The sequence below is a fragment of the Sipha flava genome, unplaced genomic scaffold (genome assembly GCF_003268045.1).
Source record: "Sipha flava isolate LNK unplaced genomic scaffold, YSA_version1 1_pilon_pilon, whole genome shotgun sequence".
In the NCBI taxonomy this organism is placed as follows: Eukaryota; Metazoa; Arthropoda; class Insecta; order Hemiptera; family Aphididae; genus Sipha; species Sipha flava.
The window spans coordinates 3,351,586-3,367,916 of NW_020272783.1; the positions used below are offsets into that span (position 1 = coordinate 3,351,586).

The 16,331-nt window shown below is 42.8% G+C and overlaps 1 protein-coding gene across 1 annotated transcript in view; it reads left to right on the top strand.

The window, feature by feature from the left end:
* The window catches only part of LOC112682023 (homeotic protein Sex combs reduced-like), a 31,905-nt gene extending 15,658 nt beyond the window's left edge, over positions 1-16,247 (top strand). The window contains exon 2 of the mRNA XM_025552472.1: positions 14,223-16,247. Coding sequence (XP_025408257.1) covers positions 14,223-14,518 — 296 coding nt within the window. The 3' untranslated portion in view covers positions 14,519-16,247. The remainder of the gene's footprint in view (positions 1-14,222) is intronic.
* The last annotated feature ends 84 nt before the right edge of the window (positions 16,248-16,331 follow it).

Genomic DNA, 16,331 nt, shown 5'->3' on the forward strand with positions numbered 1-16,331 from the left:
ATCGCGTACACAAACCAGACGGAAACGCCGCGATCGCGTAAACACCTGTACCGCGGGGTATAGAAAGACGAGCTCCATGTACAGCAATACGTGCAGTGGCGTACGATACGCACGCGCACATAATATTGTAATATTAAAGAGGAGTTTAGTGTTACTTTATATTATTATATTTACCATCGCGCAGCCGCCGCCGGCGTTTGGTTCGCGTGATTTATGTTGTATAAACGTCGAAATCAACGGATTTTGTCTTTTTGGCGGCGGCGACAAAAGAAAGTTATAATTAAAACTTTATTCTCCGCGTGCAAGTATGCGTGTGCGAGTGTGCATCATAGCGTTCTGGCAGAGTATTTTTTTTTTCTTCTGTTTTTTAATAATAATGTATATGTATGTATGTATGTATGTATATATATATATATATATACTCGTACGTATGTACAAAAGTCGTTCAAAGATTTTTATTTTTTAAATATAAGCGTTAGTGTAGTGTGTTTTGAAGAATGATTTATGTGCCGAACAGAGGCGTGGGCCCAGTGTGTAGAATCCTCTGTGTGTATGATGAAACCTACTACCGCTGCGCACCGTGCAACGGTATCCGTGGCCTGTCGACGGCAGTTACATACGAACAATCATACGGAGAATGTATAATTATTTAAATTTTTTAATAAACTGTGTACCTAATACTGCAGTACCGGAGGAGTGTAATGATTTGTTTTCGTTCGGTTTACAAAATTAACAGGAACGGGTTTTTGGGGAACGAGGTGAATATCACGCGCAAATGCGTATGGCCTAACCTACGGGAACCACAAATATGATTACGCCACCGCTCGGAGACAATATTTTCGTGGCCGTAAGCGGTTGACGAAATATTATGTACGAGTAGCACTGTCACAAATTTGACAAGCCGCGTTCGTTTCGTACGAACAGTGTTGGGGATTCGTAGTCCGTAAATTGCTCATGTATACGATTGAATACTTATCAACTTTTAATCAACGCTTAATAAACTGCGAATATCGTTCTTAAGTAATGGTTTGTACAGTCCGCGATGTGATCAGTGAAGTAAACAGTGGGCGTCATCATGTGCTACACGGTTCACATCAGAATTATATCCATTAAAATAATAATAATCGTATATTGTAATCAAGGACAAGCGACAACGCAAGGCGTGCATTTTCCGAGTTTCAATGTTGGCCGATACATTTTCATTGATTTCCGCGCTTACGTTGATTTATATATTTTTTTTATTTTCGAGCTATCGATGTACTGCCGGTAAATGTACTTATCAGTATTTACGAAAAATGGAACAATCAGTCCGGTCCGTTATCAGATCACCGCGTTTGCGGTTACTCGAACTAAATATTCGTTTTACTCCGCGCCCGATGCGAATAGCACAGTATACAGTGTATAATATTAAAATATAATTATTTACCTACAGCTCGAAGTACATCTTGCACGTGTATAGCGATGCATCAAAGCGAGCTCCGCCTGCAGTGTTGTAACCGACGGCGGCGGTTTTTACCTCTATTCAAAGAATCTGAATCGAACAACTATCCGTACAAAGTTTCTATGTTTATGTCCAAACACACGTATACACAACACACGTCGCGTTATTGTACATCGTATGTAATGTACAAGCATATCAAAATACTTTTGATTTGCGGTTCGCAAAAAACACTATAAATGTATGTGTATAAACACTGCAACGGGCCCGAGACGTGGAATTAAATAACAATGATTGTAGATAAATGTATGATAAAAAAAAAAAAAAAAAACCGTATCGAAATAAAAAGAATAGGTGAAATAATAAAAATCAATTTTCTCCGGCGCGGATTCTGTTTTGTTTTTTATTGTTTGACATCCCGACCGCGCGCGCACGGCTTACCGTTTTATATATACTTGTCCCTTACAGTGCACAAGCACACACGCGCCGCTCGCGCGTACACGCAATCTCACGTTTGATTTACGATCTCCGGGTGTGTATCAATTAAACCGTTTCCCTTTTGGCCTAAAAAATAAAAATAAATAAAAAAAACACTCGCACGCACACGCGCGCACGGGGGACCCTAAAAAACAACGAGTCGAACCAATTCCCATGATGTTTTTTTTTTTTTCTAACACTAAAAAGTCCGAGGTCTATTAGAGACGAGCGTCGCGGCGCAACACCATCCCTCCCCATGTGGGAGGAGGGCGCGGGACCGGCCGAGGCACTTATTCTTTATTATTCGGTTTCCCGCGCAGGACTCGCGGTACATATCCCATTACGGAAGCGCCCGGTACGAGAAAACCGTAAATATCCCTCGGCCCTCGGTGGCGTACGGAACGGCCGAGGTGCATGCGGCACGCGCGTCCCGTCCGGCGGCCGCGGATTCCCGTCCGATCCGACCGCCATAAATTTCTCTCGAACCGCCGCCGCCGCCGCCGCCGGTACGGTTGTACTTCTCGTAGGGCCGGGCGCGTGCCCGACATTCCGTATTACGCGCGCGAACGGAACGTTTTCACCTCCGGTCTCGTTCCGTTTCCGCGCTCGTTTTCCGATTGTCGTTCTCTCGCGGGCGCAACGGCAACAACGGGTCGCGCGACCGCACGGTGGTAACGTCGGTGGACCGCGATCGCGGTCATTATATCGCGTCGCGCCCGACGTTTTCGGGCCACACGCGGTGGACGAGAGCGACTTGTTTTCAAACGTCGCGTTCTGTCGACGATCGGATACGAATAAACGCGTCGTGTACCCGCGTCGCCCGTGCGGTACGCGTCGTTAGGTACGCGTGTGACGTGGGCACGCGAAGAAGAATTCGGATTCCCCCTCCTACCGCGTGTTCCGTCGACGGTCCGAACCAGTATGTTGGTATCCTCCTCGAACCGCGGCCACCGTCTAACGCACAGGTAGAATATAATGTGTCGTACGCGTATTGTTGTACTGCAGTCGACCTGGTCGGCGGTTGATGGTGATTTATCGCGTGTGGTTTCGAGCGCGGTCACATTATTCATAATCCGTAACGGAACGTTGTAGTCAAAATTACCTTTGATTTAACGCCACGCGTTGCCGGGGCGGAATTTACGATTTTTCTAAAATCATCTTTGATGGCGGGCGTCGAGCGGAAAACCGCGCCGGCAGCATAAAACCCGATGACGAAAAGAATTAGAAAAAAATAATGTGAACGATCGGTAGGAATTCATCGAACGGCAGAACACGCTGCGCGGGAACTTTGAATATTCACAACACTGTTTTCGACGATACTTCTAATCGGTTTGATGCCACGCATCCAATACAGGTCGTAGTGCGACACGCGGTAGTACATCGTCGGTTACGTAATACATGGCAAAATGAATCGTTATAATAGTTGATTTGACCGACGATATTTTGATACATTATACGTAAATATGAGACGAGTGAACACTGCTGTACGAGCATGTGCGATACAATAACACTCTATGACGCGCGCGTAGAAAATAAACAGTACAGAACAATACCGTTCGATAAACATTATTATTTGACGTTTTACGTGGTTGTTGATCTTCGCGTACGACACATTCCAATAAGAAATTCGGTGACCACCAGAAAAAAAACGTACTTCTATCACGGTCGCTCGTTTTCGACGGACACTATACGTGAGCGGTCGGGCAGAATTCGTTTTTCTCACCGGGGGTCACAGTCGTACCGGTAAACTATGGGACGTTCATACGCATGCGCGTTTGCGGGGCGATGGTATTCATTTATTTTTCTCCGTCGTCCGTCTTATCGTTGTTCGCAAGCGCGGGTTATCGTCGAGGCCGGTGGCAAGTACGGTCTATAATACGACGACGGCGCGTGTACGTGTGTCGCGCGCATGTACGGCGACCGTGTGACGCAATACCTTACGATTATTCCATGGAACCGATTTGGGGGTCAGGTCAGTAGAGCACAATATCGAAATGTGTTAGATTACACGGACTCGAACTCTTCGACCACGATCCGTTTCCTGGTTACGACTCGCGCGTTGCTCGACCGTACGTCGGAACATCATCACACACGATGGTTGCACGTACTCGGTGCAATACGTTTACGCGCACAGTCCATCGGCGTGTTAATCCGACGCCGTACAGCTTTAACGGACGGCCCCGTACGGCCGTGTGTCGCACAACGTTGGGGACGCGTTCATTTTTGTTCCTTCGGATTTTCCGACGGAACGTCGCGCATCGTCACTAATATTATTGTTATTATTATTATTTTAATTTTTTTTTTCTTTTTTTTTTTCCCCTATTTTTTCCCGCGGATATTTTATCGAAATCACTCGTCGTTTCGTTATTCAACAAGCGGCCCCGCGATATTTTTAAACGCGTCCAATAGACCGTCTCGCATGTTTACCTACCGGATTCCAGAGGCCTGTGCTCGAAAAACACAATATTATTGTTGTTCGGTCGACGAAATCGTTCGGCCGAATCGCAGTCATCACCGACCGTCTTCTCTGGCCGGTACCCAAATGTCTTCGCGTCCAACCGCGCACCCCGCGACCGGGACATTATGCGTACCGCTAGACCGGCGCACGGGCGTGTCGGCTACGACAATAACGATTGTTATTGTTGTTATTATAATCACTGTTGCGCACACCGTTGTCCGTTACCGCGATCGTGGTGTTTTCACATGATCGCGTTACACGACCCCCTGGATCGCATCGATCGGGTTTTCATTCTATTTTTTATTTTTACTATAAACGTGGAAAATATGTGTTCCGTGTTCGGAATCGGTATCGTCTACCCGCGTCGACCGGATTTCTGATTTCCATACAATTAACCGCGCGCGTGTAGGTACGAATTGCACCGGTACGTCGGGGATTCGTTTACGGTTTTGGAACACGTGCGGAGAGAAACTGTATCCGCGCACAATACGCTCCCTGTATGGTAGCCGACGATGTACAAGACACGTGGTTCAATTGCCGAGACGACGAGATGACACAGAATGTCTATTGTCACGCAACGTATGACGTAATAGCCTACCGTGATTATTACAAGACACTCTAATAATTAATATTTTTCCGCGACAATTACTTGTATAATGGTTTAATATGTTGATAACGTATGATATTCGAACACAAGTTTCGAATGTGTCTTTTGAATTTTTCACTAATATTAGCAGGTTTTTTTTTTTTTTTTTCGTAAAATATCGCGGTTTCCGTAATAATTTCTAACGTTTAACATGCATACGTCTTGGGACGCAACATTATTGTAATTTATATTGTCATCTATAATACATTCTCTTATAATATTTCTTAGTGAATATTTGATGTGCGGACTTAAAATTAAAAGTATTTTAATGTCATCGATTTGTTTTCGTTTTCTAGATAAAAAAAAAAAAAAAAAAAATAACCTAACCTTTTCAATTTATAAAATCAATAATTTCATCATATATTCGAATATTATTTGACTATTACACGCATCAAGTACCTTTAGAAATAACGTTGGGATGTAATCAAATCGTATGTTGTATTTCCACGGCCGACAATTAATATGATGGTGAAAAAGGGTCCAGAATTATTTTTTAATCAATCCACGTTACACCGGATGCTTGTACCGTATATTATTATCGGTTGGACCATTTGTTCAAAATAGTAAAACGCAATATTATTTCTAGTTGTATAACCAATTTATTTACCGTGGTCAAAGTTAAAAATGAAAAACCATCTGATCATTGGTCCAATTGTAATTTGTAATCACCAACAATCATTTTATTAACTGTAATGTATGTCTACATAAAATGTAATATTATAATACATATTCATACATTTATAAATGTTTTTATTCAAATAGAGAAAAACACAAATGATAAATATTATTAAACGTGTTCAAATAAAAAAATGGTTGAGTGGGCTTTAAAAAACTAATAATAGTTTTTTCGGTATATTTTTTTAATCCGGGATTTGAATTTTTTTCTATCAGATTTATTTTATAATTATTAGTATTTATTGGTTATTGGTGGTAAATTTCAGTGTAAACATACCAGAACGAATAATATGCGTGATATTCGCGGAGGGATTCAAATCATTTTTTTTTTCTTATTCGTCTTGGCAACGTACAAATTGCATTTAAATCAAATATAAGATATACGGTAAACGCATTTTATAAAGTATGTGCGCGTGGCGTTTGTGAACTTGGTCAGTTGTATGTATTCAGCGGAGGACACTTGGCAATGTATATTGGCGAATCGTTTATTTTTAACTGTTTTTAATCTGGCGCTTTGTATGCACATAAAAATGATCGTATACACGCGCGTTATAAAAATGATTAAATGATTCAACGCATTATGGTACATTATTATTTCTGAACGATCTTCGTTCTTACGTGTACTCGTACAAAAAATTAGCTAGTTTGTGTTTAAGATGTTGAATAATAATATAAAGTGTCCTATTTAGCCAATTTGTACCGACGTTATTTGTAGAAAATACTAAAAAACAAAATAACTAAACTAAATTTTATACTTAAAGAACATATTGTATTATTGTACAATTCATTCATACTGCAGATGTGTGTCTGTAATATTTATATATATACTTCTATCGGTATTTTAGTTCAAGTACGAAATGAAAAAAAAAACCAACAAGGATGAACTATAAAAGTTAAGAAATTATTTATATCTAAGTATCAATAATTGTTAATCTACTCGAACCACCCGCAAAATGCGGCCCTATTTATGAAACGAAAATTTCCCAAGAAATATTGTTTATATAATATATCATAAAAAACAAAATGTATTGAACGTTTCACGTCACAAACTTTTTTTTTACAAGTAGTAGATTCGTATTGTATCATGTACTTATAGCATACTAATACGCGTAACAGGAACGAAATTTTTCGAAGAAAACTTCCACATAAATATATAGATATATACACCACAGATCATCCTTTCTCTTCGTACCGTTTGCAATTAATTGTATGTACACTTTTTTGTTCTCGGGGGGTAGTTCGCGCGTGCACACACAAACGTATGTACGCGATTTGAGGCTATTAAATAAAACAAGTGCACACACCCTTTCATGATTATGTAATATATATATTATATATGTACCTACACATCTTTATCTTATAAGCGAAGTCTCTCTGACCGGCACTTTCGTGTCATAACAGCGATGTAATCTGCTGTTTGAAACGTGACGTGCCACCCACCCTACTTCCTTCGACTTTATCCTTTTTACCTTTGGACCACGTCTACGTGCATCGGCGTCGCATCCAATTACTTCGTGGACGAGCCCAATGGGTCTAGACTGCACTGCGAAAACCCGCTAAACGGAAGGGGAATAAATTTCTACTTTACTTGTCTTACTCAATTTGTTATTAAAATATAATTCATGTGGATGAATTTTACACTCGTATCATACACATATATCAATACAAATGTATAAACATGGATTACAGTGTTGTGTTAAATTCTTTTAACAATTTTCAATTTTTAATAACCATTTTTCTTCCCTTAACTTATCGTTTTTTTTTTGTGTGTTTTTTTTTCAAACCATTATTTTTCTAAAATCGTAACACTATAAATTATAACACGAATCGCATGCCCATGCCACCGGTGTATATGCTCGTATACCAAAAATGTTAAACAAAAACAAATTTTTTTTTAACCGTTTATCGCGTACCCTCGTAATACGTCGATGTGTCGATTTCAATATCCCTTACGTATTATTCACCGTCACTTGGACCACTGAAGCCTGTACAAATACATACGCACGTCGGTTTGCGGTGCATCGCCGTGTTTTCCTGTCGGTTTTCGCTCGCCGCCCTTCGCCCTATATACATTATACCGCTCCGCGAAAGACTTCGATGTATATTATTACGTAGTACGCACACGACGCGCGTGTATACGTGCACTCGGCTTCGATAAATACAATTTTGAAACCATCGCGCGCACATACACTGCAGGTCCCGACGATTTTTTGACGGGGAGGGACGGCGGCGGCGACGAAGGAGCGAGCGCCGCACGTATACAGCGACGCCGCCGTTTGGCCATTTATAACTGTCCGGGACTCTCTTTTCAACGCGTGTACAGTGTATACGCGCACTCGGGTTTATATGCGCGCGGGTCGGCCTGTCACTCAAATTGTTTTCACTTACCGTACAACATTATTGCCGTTGCCGCGGCGCTCTTCTCGACCGGGTTTTTTTCTCCCCTCTATATTTCTGTTTTTTCTTCTACCCCGTCCCGTCGCTCTATCTCCGCCCCTGCCCTTCTGTCTCTCGCCCCCGCCCGAGGTCTCTAGCGAGGTCTTGCACGACCGCGGACGAAAACACGTAGTAACCCTGTACGCGAGGACCACGCGAGAACGCGCGACGAGTACGTTACGGCTGCGGGGATTTTTCGCAGCCCGCGGTTTTCCGTTTACGCGCTGGTCTCGATTGCCGGTTACGCACTACGACCTGTGCACTTACCGTCTCGGCGCTGTACCGGGGCGCGATCGCATTTCGTTCCCGCGCCGACCCGTCGACGTTCGCACGGTGGAAGGGGCGAGCATGCGAGTGCAAATGTATTCGTTACAGAACGTCACCCGATCGATTTGCTAAACATCAACAGTTCTGCTAAAAAAAATTGGAAGGAACGTAACGTTTTCGAATACCCTACGAAAATAACCGTTCACGTGTTGCACGTTCGCAATCGCGTACGCACATCATCGCGGCAGTGGTGTCCGTGTACCCGTGTACGGAGCGTCCTCGAACCCGACCGGTCGGTTATCGGTTTTTTCTAGGTTTATAAATATATATTTTTTTCTTTTTCGACCTTGGTGATTTCGATGATGAGGTCTGTTTCGAATGTGCCGATTTGACGTTAACCCAAGGCCGAAAAAAAAAAAAAAATAGCGATAACAATCAAACGAATCGGTGGCAGCAGCAGAAAAGACAATGGTATCATACCGCGGGCGGGACCTTAGATTTTTGTTTACCGCTGGCGTGGGGGTTATGATCGCAGCCGACGGCCGAACGGCCAAATATATTTGGACGGCGCGCAAAAATATTTTACGAAATGATTTCTCATTTTTTATTTTTTATTTTTTTTTTTTTTCCTTCGACGATTCCACGGAAGGCTGTACGCGTACCCCGCCGGCAACGCCATTGCACATGCAGGACAAATCGTATAAAAACGCGTGCGCTCGAGCACTGTAACGCAACAGTCACGCTCATGGCGGTCGCCGCGGCAAAACGGTTGGCGGCGACCGAAGTCGCACGGTCATCGACGAAAACGACAAGTCATCCCGCGTGATGGGACCCGTCGTACTCGAACGCGCGGTAACTCGCGGCTGTTGTGGCGCGGCGACGAATCGTTCGGGAGAAATGGCCGGAACGTGTACCGTCGACCGGCGCGGTACCGCCTCGTTACAACGCGGCCGTACCGACGAAAACGTAAAAGCTTTTCCGCGCCGGAATCGAATGTGCGAAGAAAATAAAAAAAAAAAAAATGCTTTCCCGTCGTTTTGACGACGTATATTCGACGTGCGCGTTTCGTTCCTATCGACTGTGTGTACCCAACGGTTTTCGATTACTAACGTGATATTTGTTGTTCGCGACCTATTTGAAATCAATCGAAACGCAAATATTTACTACGAGGTTTGTGACGATTTGTGGTTTTTTTTCATCTCCAGAATTTACCGTTAAGATCTAATCCCGCTCTAATAATATAACTTTTGATAAACGACTGCGAGATTGTCTGTAGAACTATTATTTATCGAAACACCGCGGTCGGATATTCGATTAGGTACCATTAACACGTCAATACGAGTGTTCTGCGCGTTTGGAATTATAATCTTATCTAGTGGTAATTTATGTAAAGTACACGCATATTATCATCTTGTACATCCGGACGTCCGAAAAAAAAAAAACATTCCAATTAGTGCATTCATAATTATAATAATCGTCTTTATCGCCGTTACTGCACTAATTCGAACACGTATTCAGTGCAATAACTAAGAGATACTATAAGATAGGTGAGAATGTAGAATTCGATTTTACCCGTACGCGTGACAACTGACGGATATTATAATTTTATGACACTAAACTTATTTCATCAGATTCATATTGTCATGTTGATTTTATCGATAAGTACATTATATGCATGATAAATGTATTACATATAAATAATATTACAAACCTCGAACGTTGTATTTTTTCTTAACTTTTTACATTAGTTATTTCTTGAGATGTTCGAGAATGGAATAACTAGAGCATCCATTTGTTATGTACTACACAATATTGTCAGCGGTAAGGTTACAAATGATTTTTAGATTAATCATTTTTTTCTAATTTTTTTTTTTCTCGTATACAACGATGCAGTTGATTTAAATGATACGAACGAACATTTACTAATTTTGGTCTCATTAAAATAGTTAAATAGAGTGCATACTCCACAATGTAAACATAAAAGAAACGACCTTTTAAAATTTAAATCAACCTCTTGATTTTTTTTTCTTTAAATAATCACAATTAGAAGTCTGTTTTGAACTCGGTACGGCGGTGATTGCTATACAAATGAGTTACAAATATTAGTATGTATCACGCGATAAAGGTGTTTTATGTGGTATTAGAAACAGCTCAACACGGGCGCCTAAATAATTTGAATTATTTATTATTATTCGTCGAAAGAAAAATCGCTAAACGGAACGAGTACAATACAATAATACATCAGAGTTTTTATTAACTTACTGAAGCGATACGTAGTTATTTTAATGTAAAATGTATCATATTTTCGAGTTATCACGTTAAATCGTTCGGACTGTAATACATCGTGCTATGCAAGAGTACGCGAAAATAAATTGGCAAATGCAATCGAAATAAATCTTCGGGCGCCGCCGTCGTAGCTGCTGTAAAACGTTCGTAAGTGAACCTTTGTCAGCACGTCATTAGGATGTGAACTGTACATATGTACAAGGAAACAATAATAATTACACAATGCTTATCGTACTTCTCGTATTCGATGGTGTGATATTTCCGACGAACGTCTACAGTGAACAATCGCACCTAATACGTCCGATTGACTATGATGCCTCGATGTACATGGCGTGTTATAAAAATATTATGGGAAAACGTTGTAAACATGATCCGTGACTGCATTATGATGCAGCTGAACGCACAGAAATTTCGGTACTCGGCTGCCGTGTAAACGATCAAGTTCTGTGCGGGGCTGGATCGACGAATCTCGGTTTTATCCTCAACCATCCGCGCGCTACCGGTTATCGGAATCGATTGGAAAACTTTTGACGGCGTTCTTGACCGTCCGTATCCCGCAGTGATTAGAGATAGATGTTGATTGCACCACGTCGCGTTAAAAAACAACCTTTGGGATCCGCTGTTTTTACCGACGGAGAATAAAGTAACGATGGTACCAGAACGACAAAATATCGCACTGCTCGTTTCACCATTCGAAATCCGTAGTCGAGATATCGATAGGTACACAATACGTAGCAAGAATCAGCTGGAGTTGGCGAACGTTTCTCCGGCATTACTTTGTGGTAATAATATAATGTGTACAAGCATTCAGCGATGATACTACGCGTACGAACCCGTTGCATGCGCATACAACGTGTACGGAGTTCGATATTATTCGGATCATTTTTAACATAGGCATGTCGTTCATGCATTGACTAGAAAACTTCCGTGCGACCCGCGTTGACCGTTGAACACACGCAACGAACCGTACACCGTTATTGCTATACGTACTATAGCGCATTATTTCTCATTAATTTTTTTTTTTTTTTTTTAATAATCATTCACCCGCGTTCGTTAACACAAATTGTTGAGTAAATATACGATGGTAATAATAATTGAACGTAATATGTTGTAACGCATCGATTATACATTGTACACGTATCACGATCGACTGTTAATCAAATAACGCAACAATAATATTGTACCGTTATAATACGCTGTAATCGCAGTTGTTTTTCGGTAGAGGTCGAGTGTAATGCGCTACATTGGAATCCGGGCAAGACCGTTGGTGTTATCTGCCAATGTAATCAATTGTTACTTTCCGAATTTATTAAAACGGAATGGTCCGTAATTATTGTAGAACGGACGGACGATGTGAACTTCGCAGCCGCCGGAAGACACCTATCATTACACGGTACCTACGCGGATGTGAAAGAATAAGAATTTGAAAAAAATCGATTATCACCTCGTTCATTTCTCGGCCGCCAGAGCTGATGGAACACAACATCCGAAATGCAATATGAAAAAATAACGTTAAACACATTATTCGTCCGGCGGAGGCGGATGGAAATAAATATCACGTACATATAATATTGCGACGAATAAATATGCGGCAGAGGAGAGAGTCTGGTAAAGTCTGCGCTCTAAAATAAAACGGACCCGACGATACGCGTCAACGGTTAATTTGTCGGATTATTATTGTCATCGTCGTCGTTTTCGTCATCGAAATGTCTGTCCGCGGGGTAAAAACTCGTTGGATGTGTTATGACGTTTTCGAATATAAAAAAAAAAAAAATTACAGCAATAATAATAATTAATACGCGCCCACTCGACGACGACGACGACGACGACGACGACGACGTCATTACCGACGTGTCTGGTACCGTCGTCGGTGGATCTGTCACCCGTTTTAGACGCGTCGTCTGCGTGACAACCGAATCCCGTCGACGCGGTCGGCAGCCGTGAAAAACAAAAACAAAAATCTCGAACCGCGATCGGTGCCCAACAGATCTTCGTCTTCGTTCTCAGACGACGGATGTGTACGATTACGCAGCGTTTTTCGTTTGCCTGTTTATAAGAATATCACCGTGACGACGTGTACGACGCGTTCGCGCGCGCGTAGTGACGTGCACTCGTGCGACGATCGACAGCGAACGATCTCGATCATCGATCGCGGGCGACTTCCGTCCACGACAATGCGACGCCACTCCGCTGCGCAGTAATCTTTAGCCGGTTTTCACGTGATTTATCGAATCGCTTCCCGCCGAGGGTCTACCGTCGTGGCCGTATTTTTACTATGATTTTTTTTTTTTTTCCTTCCTGGCAACCTCCGAACGCGCGCGTGTCATATCGTCATAATACACGTCGTCGCGCGCTCATGTGTACAGCACGGATAGCAGAAGCGAAAAAAAAAAGAAGCCAAAGAAGACAGGCACCATGCCCGTGTCGTGTAAATACACGAAATTTGTCTCGGAATGTCTGAACCCGAAAGCCCCCACGTCCGCTGATTCCGGCATACAGTCAGACTGCGTGAAACGAGGGGATTAAACGTTTTCGAGTCACGTGTGCAACGTGTACGGCACGCCTACGCAGACATTGATATCGTGAAAAATCGTAACAGACCCGAAACGATAATAGTTAACTCGAGCGACAGTCGTCGCGGTTTTTCAATTTCTGCCGATCCGCCGAGGTCGAAACCTACGGTTTTACCGTGGCACGCGATAAAATCGCGCGTGTAATTACGTATGCGCGTGCACATTATTATATTCCGTCGGGACGAGCGTGAAACCCGCGGTACACGACGCAATAACGCATTAAATACGTCGTCGAAGGACTTCTGACGCATACGCGCAATGTTACGCGTAATAATAATAATACGTATATTTCATGTGATATCTGTATAACTACGATGTCACAGGCGTTGAAAAACTGATCGTTAGACCGTTTAACAGGTTGTCTAATTACGAGAGATTTATAACCGCGCGCTCGTGCGCTCCCGAGAAAAATAGAAACATAGCCCCTCGGCCGTAGCGCGATTCTTTCACGAGTACGCATTGTGCGTAGTGCTCATAATACAACGAGAACTGTGTTCTAGGTGTCCAACCGTCGACCACCAGTCAATTACACCGTATTGTTTGCGCGCACAATGTACGTCACGTACGTCAAATACGTGTGTATTATTATGTCGTCAAACGTCCTACGAAAGCTAGTCTGTATCGTGTACAAATATTAAATACCTTGCTACGCCTCGGAAGCTCGGAAATTTTAAAAACGCACTAAACATACCGCTCGAAACGATTAAAATACGTTGCGCCCGCGCAAATATCGCGTCCACTCCAAATCCCTTGCCGAAAAACCATTTCGCATGAAAGCCGTTTTCGTACAGGGAGGGTCGTCACCGGCGCGCGAGCACCTCATCCCGTCCGCGGTTCAACACGTTTTTACCGTCCGAACGTTTCCATCGCGCCAACCGTATGCACGGATCTTTAAACGCGTCGTAACCCATTTTTATGTTTTATCATAATTTTTTTTTAAATTAATTTTCGTTTTTTTCGCTACAGGTACGGTGAACGCGAACGGCGAGACGAAACGGCAGCGCACGTCGTACACCCGTTACCAGACGCTGGAGCTGGAGAAGGAATTCCATTTCAACCGGTACCTGACCCGTCGGCGGAGGATCGAGATAGCGCACGCGCTGTGCCTGACCGAGCGCCAGATAAAGATATGGTTCCAGAACCGGCGGATGAAGTGGAAAAAGGAGCACAAGATGGCCAGCATGAACATGGTGCCGTACCACTACCACATGGCCGCCCAGCCGTACGGCACCCCGTACCCGTTCACGCACCTGACCACCTGAGATTCGTATTATTAATTTAACGGTACCGTTTGAGGCGCCCGAGCCCGGCCGCCTCTCGAAATCGCGCGCGCGACGCGATAACACTTATGGTAAGCCAACCGTTAAATTAATAATACGAAACAATCGCACAACAACAACAAAAACTAAAACAACAACAACAACAACAACAACAACAACAACAGCAACGCGTGCAACGATACACGCGTCCAACGCGCAACGACGCGCACGTGCATTATTTATCACAATAATTGTACGCGCACGCGACGCGGCGGTTTTACCGCGCGTAACGCCGTCGCGGACCGACGCGCGCGCGTACCTCCGTGCGCGTTCGCGACATCGGAAACGGGTACGCGGGTCCGCTGCTGACGTTCTTACCGGGCGTCCGCGATATTGTAATGTGTACGAACGTTATCCGCGTACGTGCATAACGTTTCATTGTTTTACCTACACGTACCTGCCGTACAACGACGATATTATTTTCGTGTGCATAGCAATGTATAAAGTGTACATACAAGTATATTATTATGATTATTATTATTATTATTATTATTATATAAAAACAAGCATGTATTTTTATTCGTCAACGTCGCGATTTTCGTTTCGTTTTGTTCGTGATGTTTGATTTTGTCTCACTTATTTGTATCGCATCGAACGTAATAGTATTAATGTTCTTTCATACACACACACACACACACACACACACAGATGAATATTTATCATATTATACGCTCGTGTGATGTGTATATTATTTTATATCGCAATGTGTGCAATAATGGTTTATATAAAGTGTGTGTATATATATATATATATATATATATACGTATATCTACGTCGGACGAGAAAAACAAAAAAAAAAAAACAAATAAAAATAACACTTTTCCGTTTGTTTTTCGTCGGCACGCAAAAGTCGGAAACCGAACGTTTCCTTCGCCCACCCGTGGCTTTTCGATCGCGCGCAAATCCGGACCACTACGACGACGGTTGCTGCCAGTTGCAGTTTTAATAATAATAATAATAATAACAATCATAATAATAATAATAATAATGTAATAATAAAAGTGTTTCCGAAGATTAGAACCCGAAAACGGACATCCGGTACGCAGTCCGGTACGCGGTACGTTTCGAACGCCGTCGTCCGCGCGGTCCGCGGCGGAAATCGACCGCTTGTCCCGTCGTCCGCGTCATTCCCTTGGCCGCAACGGTCTAGGCCCGGCCGTCGAGGGCTGCAGTGCACCGGTGGCGGCCCTTGAACGGGACCGCGCGGGCATCGCGAACCGCGTTCACAAACAGCGCCCCTTCGCCGCGTGGACGCGCGTTCGCGCCGCTCGACCGGGGGCGACGCGTTTACGCGCCGGACGGACGCGGCGAAAACGAATCGCGTTGAAACCGCGTGCCGGCCACGCGTACTCGATGTGTTCGCGACGCGTTCGAATTTGTTTACCGACGCGCGTTTCGTCTCGCGTAGCAAACGGAACGTGTAAATAATAAACTATCGTATACACACATCGTATTGTTAAACAATATACATATATATGTATACTCTAATAGGGAAAGTTAATGTATAAATATATTTATATATGTATACTTATAAACGCGTTATACGTGTTGTATTGCGCTGTAAATATTTTCTGTACATGTGTTAACCCAGAGTCTGTGATTTTTCTTTATTTTATTATTATTATTTTTATTGTCATCATCATCATTATTATTATGTTTTAGTTTTCGAGAACACGATATTTAAACATTAAAATACCCAGTTATTTTATTTTTTAAAATATCGTTTTCTTATTTTATTGTTTTTTTTTTTTTTTTT